The following is a 23739-nucleotide window of genomic DNA, read 5'->3' as shown; positions in this document are numbered from 1 at the left end:
ACACATGAGCCAGCTAGCCTGGCCCTGTCACAGGCAGCTAGCTAGCTTTCAGCATGTACTGGCTGACTTGGCATGGTAGGAGTGTGATTGCTAACAGCAATCACAGTCCCATCATGCCTAGGTTCCAGCACTTACACATCCATGCTATCACACACTCATTCATTCCTTCATTCATATAGTCATTCATTCCCTCAATCACGCATACTGATTCAAACACCCTCCCCCACCCCCTTACCTGCACTGCAACTCGTCGATGCCGCTCAGACTTCAGCAGGGGGCGCGGCCTCCCTCTGCGTTCTCTGGTAATGCACAGAGGAAGCAGGACTGGAGCAGAGTCATGTGATGTCACAAGTAGCAGGGCTCTTGTTGTAGCAGGGCTCGAGATGCGGCAGCGTAAGATCGGTTGCCCTGGCTGCCGATCTTACGCGGGCCGCACTTCGAGGTCCGCATGTTGGACGCCCCTGCCCTATATGCCACTGTGCCCCCTGATATGCCTCATAACTTCCAATATGCCATTAGCCCCCATTTATGCCTTATACCTCCCTATATGCCACTGTGCACCCTGATATGCCACTCCGCCCCCCATAAATGCCCTGCACCACTCTGAAATTAATTATACTCCTTGATTCACCACTCTGCCTCCCCCAGATATGCCACTCTGAAATTCATTATACCCCCCATACACCACTCTGCTACCCTGAAATTCATTATACCCCCATACACCACTATAACTCTGCCTCCTCCCCCTCCCATATACCACTCTGCCTCCTCCCCCTCCCATACACCACTCTGCCTCCTCCCCCTCCTATACACCACTCTGCCTCTTTCCCCCCTCCCATACACCACTCTGCCTCTTTCCCCCTCCCATACACCACTCTGCCTCCTCTCCCCTCCCATACACCACTCTGCCTCCTCCCCCTCCCATACTCCACTCTGCCTCCTCCCCCTCCCATACTCCACTCTGCCTCCTCCCCCCTCCCATACTCCACTCTGCCCTACGAAAGAGGGCAGCTTTATGTGCCGCACATATTTAGCACTTAACAGGGAGTGCAAACAAAAAATATAGTGCTTCAAATGCAGTCTTAATTGGTAGGTCTCTATGGGCTATTGGAGAGTCGCTTTATTAATGGCTTTAGGTTGAGTAGCACCTGGCATCTTCAGAAATACTTGACAAAAAAAAGCTGGGAATAAATTAGTCGGGAAGGGCAATACGGCACAGTGTATACAGGTTTATCCGGTGCCCTATCTAGCTTCAGCCCTGCCCTCGGCTTAACCCAGGGCAAACGTCACCAGCAGCCCCCTCTGCACAACTCATTGCTTACTGCTTGGATTTGATGTCATATGCCAGCACCTCAACTTTTAATGATTTGTGACGGCAGGGTGAGGTTTTTTATCAGTGATGGAGGTTAAACATTGAAGCAAGTTAGAAACTAATGAAACATACAACCGCTAACAGTGCGTCAATATGGGTGGCAGAGCAAAATGGCGTAGTCATTTACAGATAATATCTACTGCAACATTGGATATGGAAATCATCAACTTTGAGTATTTCAACTTAAAAAGCCCCAGAGACTTTATCTGTTTTTCAAAGCTTTCATTTATGTACATTGCCCAAAAAAGGAGCTTTGGTGGAAAGCATGCACGTGTAGAGCTGCCACACTCAAACCACGTTCAGTCATGACTAGACTGTAGGAAGTTAAATCAATGTTGTGTTACATGTTATGTCTTGATATGTTATATCAAGAGAAGCATACTTTTAAAGGTGTTGTTCCACCTGCAATGTTGCTTTTAAAATTTGTAGAGAAATGCAACACTAGAAGCACAATTTCTGCCTAAATCCTTCCCAAAAATAATTATTTTATTTTATGCGGGGAACACGGATTGAAAAAAAACAAACGGGTGTTAATAGGCGATTATCTAAAATAAAAAAAGGCCATACATGTTTTTATTTGGTTATGGTGTAATTAATTTTATGTACTGCAGTATTTAGTTGGTAACAGAAGCTCACATGCATACAACCAACTGTGTCAGTTTGTTAAGCTTGTTCTTGGGTAGAGTGTGTGAAGTTTGGGAGCTTCTACGCACCATGACTGGTCAAATTGCGCATAAATCATTTTTAGTTTTGGTTAAGACAGCCTTTTTATTTGTGTACTCTGTAAACGACCTTTAAGTGCGTTTAATGTATATGGTGCTCGGTACACAACCCGTCATATGGTTTTGCTCCATCTCTTATTGTGATATTCAAGTTGCAAATGAGGAGGAAGCTGCAAATGTGCTCTTCCTAAGCCTACAGTCCTGTCTGGGTGCTGTAGTGCAGTCTGGGATCCTGGCTGATCTTGGCAGAACACATGAGGGAGGCGGAGAGGAGGGTGTGCGGAGGACCTCAGTCACAAAGGCATTTTCTCCATTCTGCAGCAAAGTAAGCTGCAGTCCTACTGCAGGAATCCTCAACATCCAGCGAATCAAGCAGGCATTTCGGTAAATAATACTTCAAATCATTTAAGCATGATTGAGATTAATTTATATTATAGAATACAGATGATGTGGAAAGGGTTAACTGGACGGCCAGCTTGCAGGTGTTGTAAATTATTAGCACAGTGTGAATTTAAAGGGATTCAGTATATAAGCAGGGATTTTAGTTGGGGTCACAGATGGCTCTGTGCTGCAGTTATTTTGTGAAGAGGCATTATTAGATAGCATGTGAATTACAGGACCAGTTGTCCTCAATTCTGTGTCCTAGAACAGTGCTGCAGTAGCTGTGAGAGCGCATGGCTGCGGTAGCTGAGAGAGAAGAGGACTTGCAGAAGCTTGAGGTTCGAGAAGGGCAGCAGCGACTGGTTAAGTACAGGCTGCTAGCTGTCAATGAGAGGATATAAGGTTGCTAGATGGTAGTGAGAATGCAAATGACGTTGAAATCAAAAACACAATTTACTACTGTTAGCTCTATTTGGGAGATTACAGCCTTTTTAGAAGATTAGAAATTGTGTGTGTGTGTGTGCTGTCTGTAGCATAGGGATTCTAACTAACTTTAAATGCAGTTCTCCATACTTAGCCTGTGGATGTGCTTACAAGGATGTTCTTCTGGACAGGCTGCTATACAAATACTGTCACATTCTCTCCTCTGCTCAGATGTCTAGAGATGCATAGTGATGGAGTGGCATTGCATCGGATAGAGGACAAAGACAAGCCTTCCTGATGACTGCTGAGTTTTGTCCTAAGCTCCTTTTCAGAGCTTTTCCCTTTCTTGTTTTAACATGGCAGGAACCTGGCTCAATATTACTATTTTCAGAGTTTAAAGAGAAACTTCAGATTAAACAAAGTACAGCTGAATGTTTACTGAGAAATTATCTGAGCATTTCAGGTGAAGAACAGAGATTCAGGCATGATCCCTATAACTCTGGAGATCTCAAGATGAACTCTTCCTTTGACGGGTTTAACACCACCAGCCCTCCTTTCTGCTTATTGGGCTTTGGATCTCATGAAACCATCCCTGTCTGTATTTTGGAAGCAGGTATTATCATCTTCCTGACTGTTCTGATTATCTCAGGGAACCTTATTGTAATATTTGTCTTCCATTGTGCTCCTCTGCTCAACCACCATACTACCAGCTACTTCATTCAAACAATGGCCTATGCTGACCTTCTTGTTGGGGTTAGCTGTTTGGTACCTTCCTTCTCTCTGCTGCATTACCCTGCCATGATTCCGGAGTCCATTGTGTGCAAACTATTTGGATATGTAGTGTCTGTCCTAAAGAGTGTATCCATGACATCTTTAGCCTGTATTAGCATAGATCGCTACATTGCCATCACCAAGCCCCTGACATACAACACATTGGTTACTGCGTGCCGGCTACGCTTCTGTATTTTGGTTCTCTGGATTTATTCATGTGCAGTGTTCCTACCTTCTTTGCTTCCAGGCTGGGGGAAGCCTGGTTACCATGGAGATGTGTTTCAATTCTGTGCAGATTTTTGGCACACTAATCCCTACTTCACTTCCTTTATTGTGGTCATGCTATATGCCCCTGCAGCCATAACAGTTTGCTTCACCTACTTCAACATATTTCGGATCTGCCAGCAACACAACAAGGAGATCAATGAGAGGCGTGTACGATTTAGCACCACTGAAAGTGAACCTGCGGAGGGACAACCGAGCCCAGAGAAGCGCTATGCTACTGTGCTTTTCCGCATCACCAGTGTTTTCTATATACTTTGGCTACCCTATATTATATACTTCCTCCTCGAGAGTTCCAAAGTCTATGCAAATCAGACTGCCTCTTTCATAACTACCTGGTTAGCAATTAGCAACAGCTTCTGTAACTGTGTCATCTACAGCATGTCAAACAGTGTTTTTCAAAAGGGACTAAAGCGCCTGTCAGGGGCTGTGTGTTCTTCATGTTCTGGGCATGGAGATAGTCGAGAAGTTCCAGGTACCGTAAGCAAGAGGCCCACCCATGACTGCAATCCATAACTATAAAGTAATGCGCTGGTCCTTCTCTTCCGGCTTAGGATTTTACAACATTTTCTTCTGTTTATACAACCAATAAAACAAATGCAGTAGGGGTAAGACTTGTGCTGGAAACACTACGAAGCAATCAAGTATTATTAACTTCAGTCATATAATGGTTCCAGTATGTTGCTACAATAAGTCTTGTGACTACGTTCTAGGTGTCTCTTGTAGTCTGCAACTCTCTACCACTCTGTATTGTTGTTTTTTTTTTTGCTCTAGAACATGCTACTGAGAGTCATTGCTTTTTTTACTGATGTGGGGCAGTGTACTGTCTCTCTAATTTTTCCCCGTAATATTTGGAACCAAATATTTGGATTTCCTCTCAAGCTGGAAGTGTCTGTCGGTGTACTTAAATCAGCATAAGATGACACACAACGTAACTTGATGCAAGCTGATGGTGCTTTTAAAACAAGTCAATCTCCCATTAGAAACCATCAGAAAAAGAATCTGTATGTCTCTTTTTAAAGATGTGCAACTTTATTTTCTTATAAGCTGTGCTGAACTGGTGCCAACTGAAATGAATGCAGTATTTTTCTAAAAGAAGAAAATAATATATCATTGTTAATATTTACTATGCTGTTGACCACTGAAGTATTTTGTCGTATATGGATGTTTTGCGTCAAGTCTTTGTTATAGTCGTTCATTAGCGAAATAAAGAGAAGCATGTATCTGTAACCTTTTGATTGCCAGCTGAATACAAAATGCAATTAGTCATGCAGCAGGTAGACATAGACATTAACCCGTTTGGAGTACAAGCACCTTTGGCTACCACAAGAGTTATGCATGCACTACAGGCTGCAATAATCTGCAAAAATACATAACTCTGTAGATTTTAAAAATTGCAGAACGTAAAGACAAGAGTATTTTTCAGTTTATCTCTGCGTTTCTTATTCAACCATGTCAGGATATTTTACTGACTATTATCAAATAAGATTATAGACATGGTAAGTTAGGTGACATAGACGGGTAAGACTAACGCATACAATGTCTTCAGAAAAATAATTCTCAAATGTGCATAAACCAATCAATATACTCTTAAAATGGTTACAAAGTTCGTAAGGATCTATAAAAAAAAGTTTTCATTATTCTGAATCTTTCTTTGTATTTCTCATGTTATTTGGTTTGCCCACCTAAATACAGTTCTTTGGGTTTGAGTTTTGGACGTAGTCTTTCTAATGATAAAAAATAGATCAACAAAACACGCTGGGTCTAATACTTAAACCGTGCCGTGCAATGTAGAATGTACAAAATTATTTTGAATAACTTATGTATAATTAAAGACACAGTTATTAACATAAAGAACTTGGGGAATCTCCTGCTATACTGTTTGTAGAGCTTGCCCTTTAATCTCTGCTGCAAGTCTTCCATTTATACATAACCCTTCCCTCTGAATTGGATAGCAGTTTTCTGGGTGCATTCAGTAATGTGTGGTTTGTTTTTTTTTTAGGCCATACATTCTTCCTACAAACAATGCATTGCAAATTTGCTTTCTTCTTTATGTAGTACCTCATGAGGGTGCAGGATTATTATTTATAAACACTCAATAAGGATTTCACATAAGGAATATCAAACAAAACCTATTCTGAATCTCAATGATGCTGGACAGTGTGACATTACTATGCATTTATAGCAGTAGTTATGGGTGTTTTTCACTGTTGGACATAATTAGCCATGATATGTGTGTGTTTGTTGTTTATGATATTTATTATTTGTCCATTGAGCTAAATGTTCTTCTGAGCTGTATACTGAATCCTTTTTTTTTTATTGGCGGATAAAGCTAATTTCTGAAAAACACACCATGGAGAAATCACTACTAGTGATGTTAACTTCAGTGAAGCATAATATGACTGTATGCAAATTCTCCGGTGTGTTTTCTCCCTGGAATAAGTCTGCTTCCAAAAATTCCCTAAATCCCATACTCCTCCATCCCAGCACCGGTACTCACCCTCTCCCCCTATGTCAAGCATCAACATGCACTTTACCGCTATGCGTCTTCATTATTTGGGAGGGGTAAGAAATGCTTTCGATGGACACTTTTGGCCCCATGTGGAATGCTTGATACTTGGGCACCTACCTCCTTTTTGGTCTTAAAGACAAGGTGAGTACACAAAATATAGTCTGACTGTGCTACTATACCCATTATTCACTCATTAAAGGTCTATTAATCCAACCCCAAAAAAGATTTGTTGCACTACTGTGTAAACCAAACGCTATTGTCATTTGTTGACTTGTTTTGTCCTTTGTCTTACTCAATTCTTAGGGAACATTATCTTTGCTTTCCAGGAAGCTGCTTCTTGTCCTGTACAAAATGTTTTTGATTTAGTAAAACCGGTTACTCCTATGTAAATATTGATTTTTGTACCATAAAAATGTTATGTAAAAATGGCCGCATGTAGATTTAAAATTAAACACCTTTTGATGTACTTTAATGCACACATAATGAGTTAGTGTGATTTTTTTTTATTTTTTTTTAAAGATAATGGCCCAGTGAAAGAAATCCAAATGTGTATGTAAACAGTTGTTAATGATAATTAATAGTTTTGTCTTTTATCAATGTGGAGGGAAGAGTGAAATTAGTAGTTAAAGGAAGGTAGGGTGGAAATATATATATTTTTGTGAGTACTAAATACACTATTACTGTAAACCGTATTGTAACATTGAACAAAAGTGTATGTAATGGGTCAAGATTTTAACAGATTTGGTGTTCCAATCTTTTTATCTGCAGATGTGGAGGGTGCCATTGTAGGCAGTCATGTAAATGTTTTTCTAAGGTGCTTTCCTCCTCACTTTTTTGAGTAGGATGAATACGGCTATGACTTTCTATTATATTATTATTTATTTATGCTTGAGCCTATAGGGGAAAGCGCTTGCTTGTCTGTGAAAGGTTGGTCACACCTCCATTCAGATGCAGTTATAATGGCATTAAAGACCATGATTTATACATTGAATTATGTTCCGTTTCCATGGTCAGTGTGGCTGCTGTTTGCTTGTGTGTTATGTTTAAAATGTTCTATATAAAACCTGTTTTAAAAATGAACAAAATAAACCTTCCATCAATGTATATTTTAGTTGTAGTAAGATTATATTAATAATGTGGGTTTCCTAATATTATGGGCTTTATAGCCTTTAAGCTTTAAGTATGGTTTTGTTATTACCTAAAGCATCCTTTTCAGTTTGACGCTTGCCTGACACAAGCTCTAACACTTATGTATCGTTGCAGACTCTTCAAACCAAATCAGGCACTGTTGTCTATTATCTTAGATGAGCTAAACTTTGTCATATATTTTCAGTCTCAAACAGGTCAACAGAATGAAAGAGGAATTATGTCATCCTTTTAGAATCCAGATTCACTTTTAAGTGTTCGTAAAAGGCTTTGAACTTTTGTCGATTATTAACACAAATTTCTGAATGCTTTAGCATTCAGAAAGCATTTTCTATAATTTATTTGATTTTATTTATAGATATTTAAGAACTGCACACAGAAGTGGTGGTTAAACTAAATTCAGAGCATGAGAATATTCCCATATTTACAGCCACTTAGAACTGTTGCAGGCTTTACTATTTTATTGTTACTATTATATACACTCACCAGAGGAGTCAATGGCGTTAAGTTAGAGATTCTGTTATGCGCTTTGAGATGTTTGTATCAAAATGAAAATGGTATTTGTTTTGAAAAAAAAAATCATTAAAGTCCTGTTGTTAGTGTCATTATCATGCCCATTATGATGCTAAACCTGTCTTTCCCACATGCTTGGTTACAAAATCATACATAGAAAGACTTAACACTAACGATTAGAGCAGTTTTTATGTTTTTGCTGTGTCTTTGTTCAGCTGTTATTTCCCTCTTTCTCATTTAGTGTACCCACACAAGTTGTATATGGTGTATTTTTCTTTTGCAAAAGTAGTGCTTAAACCATGTTCAAATATGTGTCCCGTTATTTTTTATCAATAAAAAAAAATTTATACACAGCTAGCATGGGGGAAAAGTACCAAAAATATATTGGTTGAAGTGCCCTGATTTGGAAACCACCCCATATAGCTATATGACTTTGTTTTTTAAAATGTTCTAATTTTTTTTTATAGGGGTTCATTTTTTAATCCTTAACTAAACCCTATCTAACAAATGCCGCATAAACTTACCACCCATCCACATTAACTATACAATATAAACGAACAAAAAAAATATGGTCAAGTTACAAAAAAAAACACAAGGCAACGCTGTTTGTTACTGTTCTCTGTCTCTTTCCAGCTCACAATCACAATCAAAAGGAAAGAGGCAGAGAACAGAGACAAAGTCAGTGCTTCCTAGCATTACCTTTCACGTCTGATGAGTATGCGTGCATATGATTGGCTAATCACACCCATGGAAATGCAGACAATCTGCTGTAGACTGATCACTTGTGTCATGGAGCAGTCAGCAACCAATAACATACTAGGTACTCCATGGGTCCTGTAAGGACTAAACAGGTGGTCTCGTAAGGGTTAAGTTAACTGTCACCTTTTTTCCCCACCAGAATGTTTCCTTGGGGGAAAGCACTCATATTCTTCTATTGACACAGTGAGAAGTAATTTACTACCAAGTTAGTTGTTATTTGTATTAATACACTTAAATGATGTAAAAAGTTGTACATTGGCTTGTTTTGTTTAATCTAGTCTAGGTCTTTATGCCCCAGTGCTATCCCTGATCTTTGTCAAGCTTTCTGTATTAAGGGTACACAAAATAACTTGACACAGGTAAGGCAATATTGTATTAATGCTCTATTGTTCATAAACGTTCCATATTTCGAAATTTTTTGTCATAAAAAAAACCCCACCATTATGATCAATGACAGTGTTTGAAATATATTGGACTGTAAATGAGGGAAGGAGATAGCTCCACAGTAGTCTGGTTTTATTTATTCTTTCTTCTTCTACCTAATTAACATTCCTTAGTTTAGTGAAAATGTTGACCACACAGTTTGTTTTCATCTGTTATTCATACATGATTTAATATTGCCAAAGTACACTTATGAAATGTGCTTGTGGGGCAACATCGTCCATAAAAGGGAAGAAAGTTCAGAGGAAGCCAGTTTCACAGGGGACTTTTATTTTTAGAATCGAGCTTTTTAATGATAAATCAAAATATGTACTGCTTTCGGGCTCACGTCTGATTCCTACGCTGATCAGATACGCAAATGTGTTGCTTTTAAATGCGCAAATACACTTTTTTTTTTTGTTTGGGTTCTTGTCCTATTCGTTTGAAAAAAAATAAAAAAACTAATATATATATATATATATATATATATATATATATTATATTAGTAGTAACTATTTATTTAAATTAGTCCTTCTTAAAATACATACATACATTATATGATTATTATATACTTATTTGGTAGTGAATCACATGCTAAAACAAGCATTTTCTTGGTTATCGAATAAACAGAAGCTAACTTTGTAAAATGGCATTAAATAAAAAATTTTGGAGGGGCCACTTCCCCCCCACTTTTAAAACACCAACATCTAGAACCAATATTAAAGCCGTAAAGCTTTTTTTAAGATATTTTCTAAAGTTGGCATGTGCTGTAATGAAATATTTCCAAAATAAAGGTCACTGCAGCAAGACAAGGTTAATGATGAGATAGTACAGAACTACTTATTGTGGAGGCCTGGAAAAAACCTTCATGCTATTCAGTGGAGATATACCGCTATCAACATTGTTCTTTAAAGATTTTTTATTGCAGTTTTTTTTCCAGCTGCGAATGCATACATCACATGGTTAGAATCCAAGGCTAATTTGCCTCAGTCTAAAATTTCAATTACAATGTACTATGTTCTGATTTTGCAACTATAACAATTTTCGGAAAAAAATTGCTTTAAACCCAACAGTAAAAACAGTAAAATTGCAAACATATGAAAAATAGGGATCATGGGCACTTTGCGTGGGGCAAACACCACTAGACCAGGGGTCCCAGAATTACCTGGAACTTTTCAAATCAGTCCTGTATCATAGCCATGATTTTTTTCATATTAAAGGTGTGCCAGGTGTTTGCCGGGACCTCACTGAATGTGGGGGCAGGCCTCTCCAGCGCCTAGCCATGGCCTAAGATGCTGCACAAATTCTGTGTATTAGTTGATGATTCGCTCTTGAGAGATCAGACTGTTTTACATTTGGGGAAAGCCGACCTACCCGTATGCTTGGAGCATGTTTAAAATTGAAGATAAAAGTTAATACACCTGTGTCCATAGTCGGTGTATCACATCTCATTCCCACAGTTTAACCAAGTCTATGAAAGCACAGTGCAGTGGTGAAAGGAAGCTTTAGTCCAACCGAGGTAACATACCAGTTTAAGATCTTATTGGCTGAAACGTTCAGTCCAATCTTCTTCAGTCAGATCATCCCGAAGTTCAGTCTCCCACTTCTTCTTATAAGGCGGTTCTTGTATCTTTTGCTTGCCTGTGATGTGAGTGTATAGTGACAAAATCAGATGTTTTTCGCTTTTTCTTTTTGTAAGTATAGCTTTTCATAAAGGGTGTGTTCAGGCATCCTTGTGATCCCGTATTGTAGGTAGCGAAATAGTTCAGAATCCCTCAAAGTTTGGATTTACTTCATCTTCTTCACTTCTACCAGGGGTCTACCAGACTGGATCTTACCCACCACTAGAAGCCTAGTTTTAGATCTTTTTATTGCAGTCTGTGAAGTTACTGAATGTAGTTATAGCACATGGAATTCATTTAAATATGTCTTTAGGCCAAATAGCTTATTATTGGATTGCTGGGTGAAATTTTTTAAATGGTATCATCGATTTCTCAAGGGTTCCTGTAAAAAAAAAAAAATTTTCTAAAGAAATATCAAAATGTTTTCTCATTTCTTTACTACTAGTTTCTTTTTTATTACATTATTTTCTTTGCAGCGCTAGTATGCCTACTAGAAAGGAGGTATGCTATGAGGTGGAATTTTGGTCTCAACTATGATTTAGTCCATAGTTTATCACCAATATCCCATCTAGATATATAAACTTAAAGGGACAGTCATTCTAATATGTTTTCACTGATGATTAAGGAAAACTGTTTCCTTTTTCCGTTGGAAACTCTGTTTAATTTTGTTGTGGCAGCCTTCTGACCACCGTTAGGAAACATAGTTGGCTCTCTGTTACTCGGGTCTCCTCCAATGCATGTACTCCTCTTGTGTTTGGGTTCAAGATGGAATACAACTTATATATATATTCTAGTCTCTATTGCAAATGCACTGGGTATCATCGCGTTTGGCTCTTTACCCGCTCCCTCAGATCCTTGGCTTGCACGATGTGTTTAATCAAACACAGTTCCTGCTGTCTGCGCTCACGTGGTACACTTGCCCTCCAGTGATGGTTCCGAAGGGAGTGGGAGTGCTTTCCTGCCACTGATTGGCTGTTGTTAGCAGCCAAACAGCGGTGCAGAAATGGGACCACGCATGGGGCATGCACTGCAGCCTCTCCTACAGGTACGCATTTTATTTTTATTCATTTCTTTGCATGATTACAGAATGCATTCTGAAGTACCTGCAAGGTACATTAATATGCATTTTTTTGATGGCAGGGCAGCATGCGACACAGATATGTCTCTTTAGGATATAATATTTTAAGGCAAGTGTTGTTTTTAGTTATTTAGGATTACATTTAAATAAACATTGTATACGCAGTAGTAGTCCAAGTACACAAAAAATAGCTTCCCCTTCCACCTCCATAGCAAAGCAATTGTTAAAAACTGCCTTTCCTTTTATTTTTCAGAGAATAATCAAATGTGCTACTGACTAAGGGGTGTCTGTAAGATATGCAGTATGAGTTTCACTCTGTATAAGCAAGCAGTTTGCATTGGCATATAGCATAACAGTTTAGAAATGCATGGGACAGCACAGAAAGAGAGCAACTGTGTGACGCTGAAAAATAAGACCCTTGGATATTTATTTCTAGACTGTTGTTTGATGTCATATTTCTTTCAACTTGAACTCGTATTTGCGATGGGAAAGTAGGGTCTGATTTCTCATGGCTCCTCTAAGTTCTGTTTATTGCTCTCTCTTTCTTCCTGTCATTCTCAGTTGGTGTTTACAGGGTGTGTGCTCTGAGGGGGTTTCCTACATTTCCCACTAGCCTTCAAGCTTGAGAAATTACCCGGGCAGCCAGTTCTCACAGTAAGATATATAAATAGGAGAAGGCTTGCTGATGCCCGTGGCACAGCCCTCACTATGGACTAAGCTTATAAAAACAGGGTCTTTGTTTGAATAATTCCTCTGCTGTTATCGCTTCCTCAAGATTGAATCCAATTGAAATAACTACATGTGAGTAATGCTTCCTCGTAGCCTTACTTCATGGCACCTCATGGCACAAACAATATACCTAGTTTAGGAAACATACTATGTTTAAAGGTAATACTACAATGGTCTTCCATTAAATAAATCCATCCACAATTTTTAGTTTTAAAGCGCTCTGATTTTCTTTTCTTTGTCTCATTAGCATCAGTAGTAGGTCTGCTTACTTCAATATGTTCTATTAATAGTATCCAAAGTATTTGATAAAAAAAAAACAAAAAAAAAACTCTCCGCATATCTTCTTGCAACATCTGTTCTGGATTAACCTATAGATTCTGATTTATAGATGTCAGATGCTGACATTGTCCTTTATTCTCTTTAGCTTCTAAATAATTCCTGATTCTGTTTATGGTTATGGTTATTTTTTGGCACATTAAAACGACAATTATACCTTTTCTTATTATTTATTCATTTTATTTTATTTTTTTTTAACAGTGAGGCATACTGGTATATAGCCCTGTAAAATGTTTTTCTGTCGTGCACTAAAATGTCATTTTCCCCCAATTAATAAACAAATTGGAAAATGGACACTGCTGTTCCTATTAAAATAATACGGCTAATACCTCTCCCTATGCAACCAAGCATTCTGCTAGCATTTCCTGCTGCTCTACTGCATTGTCTACCTACCTTTTAAAACCTCTAAAATAATTACCCCTAAATACATTTCCTTACACGTTGAGGTTAGGCCAACACTTGGGTTTTTATGCCGTAGATGCATTACTTTGCATTTATCCACATTAAATGCCAGTTGCCACAGCTCTGACCATTTCTCCAGTTTACCTAAATGATTTGCCATTTGGCTTATTCCTCCAGAAACATCAACCCTGTTGCAAATCTTTGTGTCATCAGCAAAAAGACTATAGATAAAATATATCTTTCTATCCAAGTAGAGATCCCTGTGCTACTCCACTGGTAACAAAACCTTGCTCTGAATATACCCCATTGACTACATTGTCTGTCACTCAGCCACTGCCTAATCCATTCAACAATATTGGGATGTAAATAAAGAGTTTGCAATTTAATTATAGGTCTTCTATGTGGGACAGAGTCAAAAGCCTTACTGAAATCTAGATATGCAATGTCTACTGCACCACCTTGATTATTTTAGTTAACCAATCAAAAAAAAAACATCTCCCTGAATTAAACCCATGCTTTTGAGCTTGAAACCCAAATGACCCAACAATCCTGTCTTTTAACATAATTTCCAGACTTTGTTAGTTGTGATGGTATATAAACATTAAATTAAATCTTAGAGAGATAGTTGTCTTTATTAGTCTGACACAGGTCTATAACTTCTATTGTGCCCAGGGGCTGCAAGGTCTTTTTGCATGCAGAGTGAGCAAACATATAACAAGTAAAAGCAAGAACTATCAAAACAATCAAATACACACAAAATAGTAGCTCCATTTGATTTGATAATGAAAAAAAAACCATTGCAAACTCTTTAAAACACTAATCCTGTGATTGGCTAGAACACGCTTATGGTACATATTAACGTCCCTATTTCGGTCTGGCTTACTTCAGGGTATGTGTGTGAGGGGTCCTCTAAATGTCACAATTCAAGATTTTGCTATTAGATTCAGGTTGGTTCAATGTAATCACTCCCATACATGCATTAACGGTAAGGTGTAGATATTGCACTATAAAGAAGTTAGCAGGCACACATCATGGCCACTTGAATCCTCACAGAAAGCGATATTGGTCATGTTAGACTAACACTTACTATTATTGTCCTCTCTTCCAGGAATCTCCACAAGACAGTGCTATAACACGTGATATCAATCGGACATTCCCAGCCCACGACTACTTCAAAGACACTGGGGGAGATGGACAGGACTCCTTGTACAAAATCTGCAAGGTTTTTATCACTCAATCCACATGGCTATAAAATACACACTGTGAAAGTATTGTTGAACAATCTCTTGTAATGCTATCCGATTGATATTAGTTCTCAAATTATGATTGATTAGGAGGATGTTTCATGTTAAACTGAAATATATAGTAAGCACCCTTATGTGCCATCTCACTAATATCTTGGTTAATGTACATGTAAAGGGATATATTTGAGTTACTTATTCTATTGATACCTAATGATCTTCTTCTTGCTATCTGTAGCTGATGTTCCTGCAACTGAGACTTTACACACTACATTGATGCTTTTCTTAAGATACATATGAAAAAATTATTTTATTTTGTGTTCTAATTCTCCCAGGCTTACTCTGTATATGATGAGGAGATTGGGTATTGCCAAGGACAGTCCTTCCTCGCTGCTGTTCTCCTTCTTCATGTAAGTTCTTATTACTGAATCAAGTGTTCACAGAAATTCACATTTTTTGTGTTGAGGATGGAGACTTCATCATGCTGGCAGGCCTCCAACCTTACTTGTTCCTTTGGTATTGTCACAGGATAGGCTTGTCTCTGTCTATGCCATAACCACTGCATCAGCTGGAGGGCTATTACATTTATCTGCCACCATCTCAGTGGCAAATATGTATTTGCACACACATGTATGGACAGATACAGACTGTTATTTTGATAATTACACCCACCAATAATTCTAAAGTGACCTGAAGATTGTCCAGGATTTGAGAATCTTGTAGTGTGGATTATGGACATTTATATACAGACTACTTGACTTGTTTCTTCTCTTGTAGATGCCTGAAGAACAGGCTTTTAGTGTCCTTGTTAAAATCATGTTTGACTATGGACTCAGGGAGCTTTTTAAACAAAATTTTGAGGATCTGCACTGCAAGTTTTACCAATTAGAGCGCCTGATGCAGGTAAGTCAGTTTTTAAAGCACCATGTTAACATTATACTGACCTGCCTAAGTGGCTGTGCATGTTTGTCAATTCCTTAGCATTATTTTCATTTAAAACATGGATACGAATGTAATAAGGATTTTGTGTTCATTCTAGTAAAGTTTCTATAGGTAGTCTATATACATAGAAACTCTTGATTGCATGAACATTCATCCTTTTTATTGGAGCCTTAAATTACCATTAGTGCAACTTAATGTTCTCAGAATGCACATAATCATTTGATGTCCACCTATATGTAATTTAAATGTCACATAACCTCACTGTTGGGTTAATTGGGCAGGGACCTCTTTTCTTCATGTATTCATACCTGTTGTACTCTGATTAAAATGTCTGCATGACTACTGTACTTTGTACTGTATAAGTTATAAAAACAAAACATACATACAGCCAAACAAATTTTATAACACACAAGGGATAAAGTTCTGGAGAAACACCAGGCTACAGTATAAGCTAAAAAACAACTAAATGATAAGGTAAATTAACATAAAAATGGAACTCTAGAAGCAGTATTTTTTATTCGTAAGACCACATACCATTTAAGTGGTCCCTCAAAATTATTTGTCTTTCTGCAGAATTGGATACAGAATTCTAAGTGGGATTTTACTAGTATTATATAAAGACAGTATTTGTGTGTGTGTGTGTGTGTATATGTAATTTTTTTTCCAATACCTCCCAGTTCCCTTTCTTTCAATGTAGTTGTTGGAAAAAGGTAATAGTTTATTAGCTTATTAGTCTATAGTATACCTTTTATGTCTTAAATACAGTGTTTTACATAAAGCCATGTTAGACTGTTGGTCCCAAACCTTAGTCCATTTTTCTAGTGCCCTTAGATAATTTGACTTTGTAACCTAGAACCTGGTACTCTTGCCCTTCCACAAGTAATGTCACTAATAAATATATCAAATAGAACACACTCTAAGACTGGCCCCTGAGGAGCTGTGCTTTATTGTATCCCATACGGTGATGTTCTGTCATCTGTCACCCACTCAATTTCATGTAAATCAAGTCTCAACATTAATTTCTGTGCGGGGCAGTGTACACAGTTGGTAATATCTGTTTATTGATCTACATTGTATTGTATATTGTAAATATAACAGCTCTTAAAAACAAATGCTGCAGTTAATTTGGAAAAAAAAAGAAAAACACACATTGGCAAATACAGATGAGACGGTACATTTAGTTTACATGTAGTTAAAAGCAACAAATGTTTATAAATTTAAGTGGTTGAAATATATGCGTATGTCTTTTTTTTTGTATATGTTCAAAAATCAGTGTAGGTAGTAACGGGTCAATTAGGGATTAAGCAGACTGGATTTTCTTAGATGAGTAAATAATCTCTATTATAAAGAAAATCTAGAGGTACCATATGTTGCTTGCTATCAAATGGGAGAAAGTAATCTAAGGTAGATCATCTCAGCGATTTTGCGTTCAGTAAACACACAAATATGCTTAATATCTATATCTGTTAATGCTTTTATATGTCTGTCTACCTGTTTATCTATGCATAGCATACAGACGTATTTGTTTACGTGCAAAACCCATGCAATATAAAGTTAAAATCTCTGTTGTTATGCACACTCCACCTGACATTCATGGTCAGATTAACAGCATACCTCAAGTAGCCTCTGAAGTCCAGAAACAAAGACAAAATTCAATATTTAAGATAAAAATACAAGCAAAAGAAAAAAAAATGCTTTAAAATAACATGATATATCAGAAACACATTGTAAATGTTGTTAATGTTGTAAGTGACTATTGTAGCTTAAAAACAGCTGACTTTTAGTGGAGTATCTTCATAGGCGTGCAGTGGCGAGCAGTATCACTCCCATCTCCCCTGTGTTCCAATGGCATGTTGTGTTGGCTAATCCAAGCTCACACACTTAATTTTGCTGTCCTGGGTATATTTTGTTGATATACCTATCTTAGTTAAATGCCAAGTATGTAAAGGGGCACTCTAATGACATTTAATGTATACGATATCAGAGGTCCCTTTGTATTTCCATGGTGTCCCCCTTGCAAATATATGGGGCATTCTGCAGAGGCCTCCCATATGCCTTTGCCCCTTTGCTGCCCCCGCTATTGACAGTGCAGGAGATGTGTTAGGCAGAATGCATCTTCGTGCAAGTAATACACGGCAGCTCCATCTTTGGCGCTACAAACATCAAAGATTGCAGTCGGAGGACTTTCCTGCCGCTGATTAGCTTCTCCAAGCAGCCAGTAAGTGGTGAGAATTGTCACGCTACAGAGGAGATTGGAAACTGCAGTGCCAGAGCTGTAGCTTCTACCTAAGCTAAATGCGTTTGATTATTCTAAGGAATGCTTATTGAAGTACTCACGTAGTACTTTAATTTGCCTTCTTCTTTAGTGGGACTGTCAGGGCCGGTATAATGTCCCTTTAAAAAATGGAAAGGCTAAGGTTTTGAAACAAAAAAAACAAAAAAAAACCCCATGGTATCAGGAGAATGGCCTTGCACATTTGGCAAATGTATTGTCCGCACTTTTTCAAGAGATGATATCTTTTATGTCTCACAGTAGTTCATCAATCATGTCATGCATCATAGAAGAGCGGAGTATTTAGTACTCATGCAGAGTTTATAAATTGAATTCCCATGCTTCCTATAATTTGATTTCCCAGCTATTACCAAGGGCCTAACCATTTGAGTGCTAGAAGTATGTACATTGTAATGGCACATTGTTTGAAGCTTCTTGACTCATAAGGCTTAAAAAATAACCCTGACTTTTCACTACCAAGTAGGTATTTTACTGGAAGCCGGTAAAAATGTGGTAACTGTTCTTAGCCTACAACCTCTAATTTTTTGTTTGTTTTGTTTGTTAAAGGTATAATAACTCCTGATAACTTGCATGTCTAGTATTTTCTGGAAATGATACCCTCAAGGATCAAGTGTGGCTATCTGCTCAAGATGGTTGATTAAGATATTCGTATTGAGTCATTTGCAATTCAGATTCAGGTTGTCAAACAATTTGTGTGAAAAGCCATAAACAGCTTTGTTCCTCAAAGAGATTTTAAAATTCTTAGCATGAGGGATGGGCTATGTTAAGACTAACAGTGGCTGTTTCTCTGCTAAAGATGGGCTTTACCTTCAAACCAGAGAACATTGGAAATATCTGTAGCCATTTATCTTACTATAGATAATTGTACCTATAAAGTGGGTGAGTTGACATAGTGATTCATTCTACACTACATTCACTAGGAGACAGGCATTGTTCGTTGGATCCGCAACTCACATCATTGCACATTTTCATGACCTGCAGAATAACCACCTCGTTTGTTGCAGAATAACACAGATGAAGTTGTATCTTGCAGTAAATAGGATGAATAACCAAATCACTGCTCCCCATCTGTTTGTTATACATTTTACATATTGCTATGGGGCAGTTTACTAGTATTGGTCGGCAATATGAATTTGTTCTGTTAAAATTGGCCAACGTTGTTTCTATACACATATGGTACTTTAGGTTGAACACCTCAGTGGATGGCAGGTTCCCTTTAAATTATATGCAAATGACTTGCAGTGGGGGTTCTGGCTATGAATTGCTTATTGTCCTCGTAACTTCCACTTTCTAAAGTACTTAAAAACTTGTCAGAAACCATTTTCAATAGTGTCTATTTCAGACATTGCTGGCACATTGTGGGCCCTGGTGTTTCCGTGTCTGCTTATCAGCTCTTTAAATTCACCCACAGACATTTCTGTTTGTTGGGATATTTTTAGCAGCAACATAATATTTTACTTTCTGCTTATGTAAATAACGATTATCATAATAAAACGAGTGTGTGCATATTTCCGGATGTTATGCCTTTTCTCCATTTAAAATACAAGTATCCTCGCATTCATGAACACACAAAATTAAATGTGAAATAATCGCTAAATCTACAGTAAGTTTGTTTCTACGCCTTTATAGATTTTTATTTTTTAGTGAGGTGTATATAAGGCAGTGCGAGAGATGTGCTGCAGCCATTGTATCCACTTAAGTCCTTATGAAAACAGAGTATGACGTTCAAATCATTGGGTTTTTCCTGCATGCAAAAAGCAGCGCATCTCCTGCGCAGGAGTGTACGTGCGTGAATATTCTCTGCCGGCCAACGCCAGGCAGCTAATGCCAGAGTTCCAGTGGCTCCAACTATATTCCCATGTGCATGCGTGAAAAGCCTTTGCTGTTGATTATATAGGAGCACCTTCTTTCCATGCTTCAGGCAGCCAAAACTGCCACCAAACACAGAGGAATACAGCTGCATATTAAAGTCACTGAGAAATGGTGTCACTGGTGGGGTTGCAGCATGTGTGTACCACATCAGGAGACGCCATGAGTGGAGTTGACACTGCTGTCCTCTGGTGACCTTTTTTTTTTGTTTTCTCCCATATGCGTGGAGCTAGTGTCCTCCTGAATATGAGGTTTAAGCTCGGGGTGGGGGGGGTCTGTCAGAGGGGAGTGTCGCCATTGCCCCTCTAAATGGGAGTGACACCATGAGTTACCACACTGGTTGACACCATACCCTAGTGACATTGCTGATGCTTTATTCTTTGTTCGTTATTCACATTTGCTTTTCTCTATAGTTGTCATTTTTTTAAAATGCACAGTAATAATAATAGTAATTGTTTTTCTCCTGGCAGGAGTACATTCCTGACCTGTACACGCATTTCCTGGAGATCAGCTTGGAAGCACACATGTACGCCTCCCAGTGGTTTCTTACCCTCTTTACAGCCAAGTTTCCTCTCTACATGGTCTTCCACATAATTGACTTGCTCCTATGTGAGGTACGCGCATCCACATAATGTAAATTACACAGCATTGTGACAGGTACAAATCAGCCTGGGGGTGTTTGTTCACTAATATTTGTAGTATATGTTGAGGTTGTAATTAATAAATAAATTCCCCAACAGATACATATGTTTCAATGATCAATCTAGAGATTCCTGTGATGGATCTTAAGTGTCAACAGCTATCCCTGATGATTTTGCATTGCTCAAATGGGCATTTACGCTATATTATTATTTTTAAATTGGTCTTGCATATAATATTTGCATCAACCTTACCTACCTCATTTGTTGAAGTCAGTGATTCCCATCGTGTGTCTTCAGGTCCTCTTGAATGCTATAGATCAATTCTCTATTAATTGTTTTAATTGTTTTGTGCATTGCCCCATTTTTGGGGTTATTTTAATTAATTAGTTTTTATTCTCAAGAAATAAATACTTTCAGCCTACAAGGTGGCTTATTTATTTCCTATCTTCTTGATTAATTAATAAAACCTCAACTTAGATTTGTGCCTTAATATAATGATCCACACAGAAGCTACAGTGTGTTGAAATATTTTAATAAATACCCTGAAATGGCTGAACAATTGTAAAGGAACTGTTAAAACTATAAATATATATTTTTTAAATATTTTATAGGTGGCAGTCCTCTTTGTAAATGAAGTACAGTAGTTTATCAATCATGTCATGTGTCATAGAAGAGCAGAGGATTTAGTACTCTTGCAGAGTTTATAACTGCATTTCCATGCTTCCCATAATTTCATATCTCAGCTGTAATGTTTTATACTGAGAAGGCCTAACCCTTTGGTTGCTAGACGTAGAAGTGTAGCTTCTTGACTCGCTTTATATTACGGAAAATATTTATTTTATGTAGAAATATACAGTAGGAAGTATTATATTCTTAAATAACTCCTGCTACTTTACAAAGGCCACGTGGGAAATTTCGCAATTATGTTAAGCAGGCTTCTTTTAGTTTTCCTGCCCTTAGTCAATGAAACCGGACAGTGGTTCCCAAACCCTGTCTTCAAGAGACACCGGTACATTTTTTTTTAAATCTCCCTATTGGAATAGAACTTGTTGGAAACCACCGCCATATGATTTATTTTCGCAATATGGAAAGGTATTTCTTACTGTTCTGTAGTCCTCTACCGCCCTCTGGTGGTATATTATGTATGATTGTGTTGCTTAGATTTCCTATTTCATCAGGTAAATAACTATGTACATTTATAAATCTAATGGTGTTAGAATTTATGAACTGAATGTTCTTTTCCCCATGTGTTAGAACTGGAGGTTAATGAGATATGAGTAATGCTATTTTCTGTAGTTCTGACAATCATCTCTGTAGCCAATAGAGCCATCTCTCTGCTGGCTAGTTTGTCTTTAAAAATCCAACATATTTTGAGAACTCCCAGTTTGACCACTGCTTTTAAATAGCTGCTCAGTCCTTATATGATTAGGACAGTCTCACAAGCTGTGGCTTATCAGCTTGTCTGCTGCTCTTTTCTAGTTTCCCAAACATTCACTGGCAACCATGTACACAGAATCCACTGTGCGGGTGCTGTGCACAACTAGCAGTGAAAAGGAAAATAACTAAAGATGTAGCATATGAGCATTATAATCCCCAGGGTTTTAGTTGCTGACAGATATGCACTTAGAAGTGTTCTGATCCTTGAGTATGTGGTTGTCAAGAACAAATTGAATGCCTTTTTCTTATTTTTATTATTTGTAATATAAAGGATACAACCATTCTTCCCAAGATTATTGCATTTATAGACTTTGAAATTAGCTTTGTTTTTTATATAATGGAAACATACTATTACTAGTGACACCCTATATATTTATTCTTGTGTTTACCTATTTTTTTTCCCTGTAGGGGATAAGTGTCATTTTCAATGTTGCACTTGGATTGTTGAAAGTAAGTAATTATATGATTATCATGTAATACATTAATTAAATATTAAACCATTAAACAAATTTACCTCATGTAAAAATGTAAAAAAGTAAAAAAAAAAAAAAGGGCTTTTTACCTCCCAAACAACCCAACAAAGCATGGCAGGTACCACTGTACTCTGGAGATGTTGCTGAACACATATTGAAGTGTTGTTTGACAACCAAGAGCTATAACTTCATACCTGAAGTTGTGTGTGTGTTAAAGAAAAACACACACAAAAAACGGCTACCACAAACTTTGACAAAGGCTGGTGGTAGAATTAGTGGATTGAAAGAGTTAAAATACTAGCATTTAAAATACCTTGGAGATGTCTAGTTTTATAAAATATCTAGTGGTAACTTCATACCTGAAGTACAATGTGTGTGGGGCAAAACACGCACAAAATACTACTACAAACATTGACAAAAGCTGGTGGTAGAATTAGTGCATGGAAATAAATTAAAATGATAGCATTTGAAATACCCTGGGGTCTCTAATTTTCAAAATATATGGTTTGATGGGGTAAATTGAATTGGCTGGCTTCAAAGATGTCCCAGATAGGACATAGGGACAGGATTACAAGATGTCAAAATTCCAAATGAAAATGGGCACCTCTCAAGGCTGTTGTTTGACAGTGACAAATACAGGAGCGATTTTCACGAGTAAGGTACAGTGTGTACCATAAAGTTTGATCAATGCTGGTAGTAGAATTAGTGCATGGAAAGAGTTTAAAAAAACTGGGGTGTCTAGTTTTCAAACATACATATATAGTTTAATTAGGGTAAACTGAACCAACCAACTTCAAATATAACTTAAATAAGACATAGGAGCAGAATGACCTGATTAAAAAAATGGTTTTGAAATAGCAATATGCCACTTGAACTTATTGCCTGATAACTTTGGGTATTTCTAAACTCAGGGCATATTTTTCAAATATCCTAATGTGCTTTTTTTATTACATTTTTCTCAATATTGTATCTTTTTTATAGTAAATTAGATCATGTGAGCAAAAAAGCTATATAAAGAAAGCCCTTCTTGTCCTGAAAAAAAATTATAATTTGTATGGGTACAATAAATGAGAGAGAAGAAAATTAAAGCTAAACACAAACCCTGCAGAAGCTCCATTGTCATGGAGGGTACAAAAATCCATCTCTGTCGCCTTTTTATGTTGCCATTGATTTTTCATACTTCTATCCTAAAAACCCAATGTGCCATACATTTAACCAATAACAAAAATCTCTCCCTAGACCTCCAAGGATGACTTGCTTCTGACAGACTTTGAGGGAGCTTTAAAGTTCTTCCGTGTTCAACTTCCAAAGCGCTACCGCTCTGAGGACAATGCGAAGAAACTGATGGAGCTCGCCTGCAACCTGAAGGTAAATT

At 37.6% G+C, this 23739-nt stretch overlaps 2 protein-coding genes across 2 annotated transcripts in view; both read left to right on the top strand.

The window, feature by feature from the left end:
• The window catches only part of LOC149287610 (rab GTPase-activating protein 1-like), a 68635-nt gene that overhangs the window by 30559 nt on the left and 14337 nt on the right, over window positions 1-23739 (top strand). Inside the window, exons 13-18 of the mRNA XM_089492648.1 lie at window positions 14577-14690; window positions 15045-15119; window positions 15487-15612; window positions 20284-20427; window positions 22300-22341; window positions 23604-23732. Coding sequence (XP_089348774.1) covers window positions 14577-14690; window positions 15045-15119; window positions 15487-15612; window positions 20284-20427; window positions 22300-22341; window positions 23604-23732 — 630 coding nt within the window. The remainder of the gene's footprint in view (window positions 1-14576; window positions 14691-15044; window positions 15120-15486; window positions 15613-20283; window positions 20428-22299; window positions 22342-23603; window positions 23733-23739) is intronic.
• Window positions 3412-4467, top strand: LOC149287611 (putative G protein-coupled receptor 21). The gene has a single exon (XM_089492624.1). It carries the CDS (start codon window positions 3412-3414, stop codon window positions 4465-4467), a length of 1056 nt encoding a protein of 351 aa, XP_089348750.1.

Source organism: Sceloporus occidentalis, unplaced genomic scaffold, assembly GCF_023333645.1.
Source record: "Sceloporus occidentalis isolate IW3139 unplaced genomic scaffold, rSceOcc1.0.p SCAF_58, whole genome shotgun sequence".
Lineage (NCBI taxonomy): Eukaryota > Metazoa > Chordata > Lepidosauria > Squamata > Phrynosomatidae > Sceloporus > Sceloporus occidentalis.
Note: the sequence above shows the minus strand (reverse complement) of the source record. Positions and strands in the feature narration are given on the sequence as shown.

Excerpts from the sequence above, each read along its gene's own strand:
- LOC149287611 (XM_089492624.1), top strand. The coding sequence starts at position 3,412 with ATGAACTCTTCCTTTGACGGGTTTAACACCACCAGCCCTCCTTTCTGC.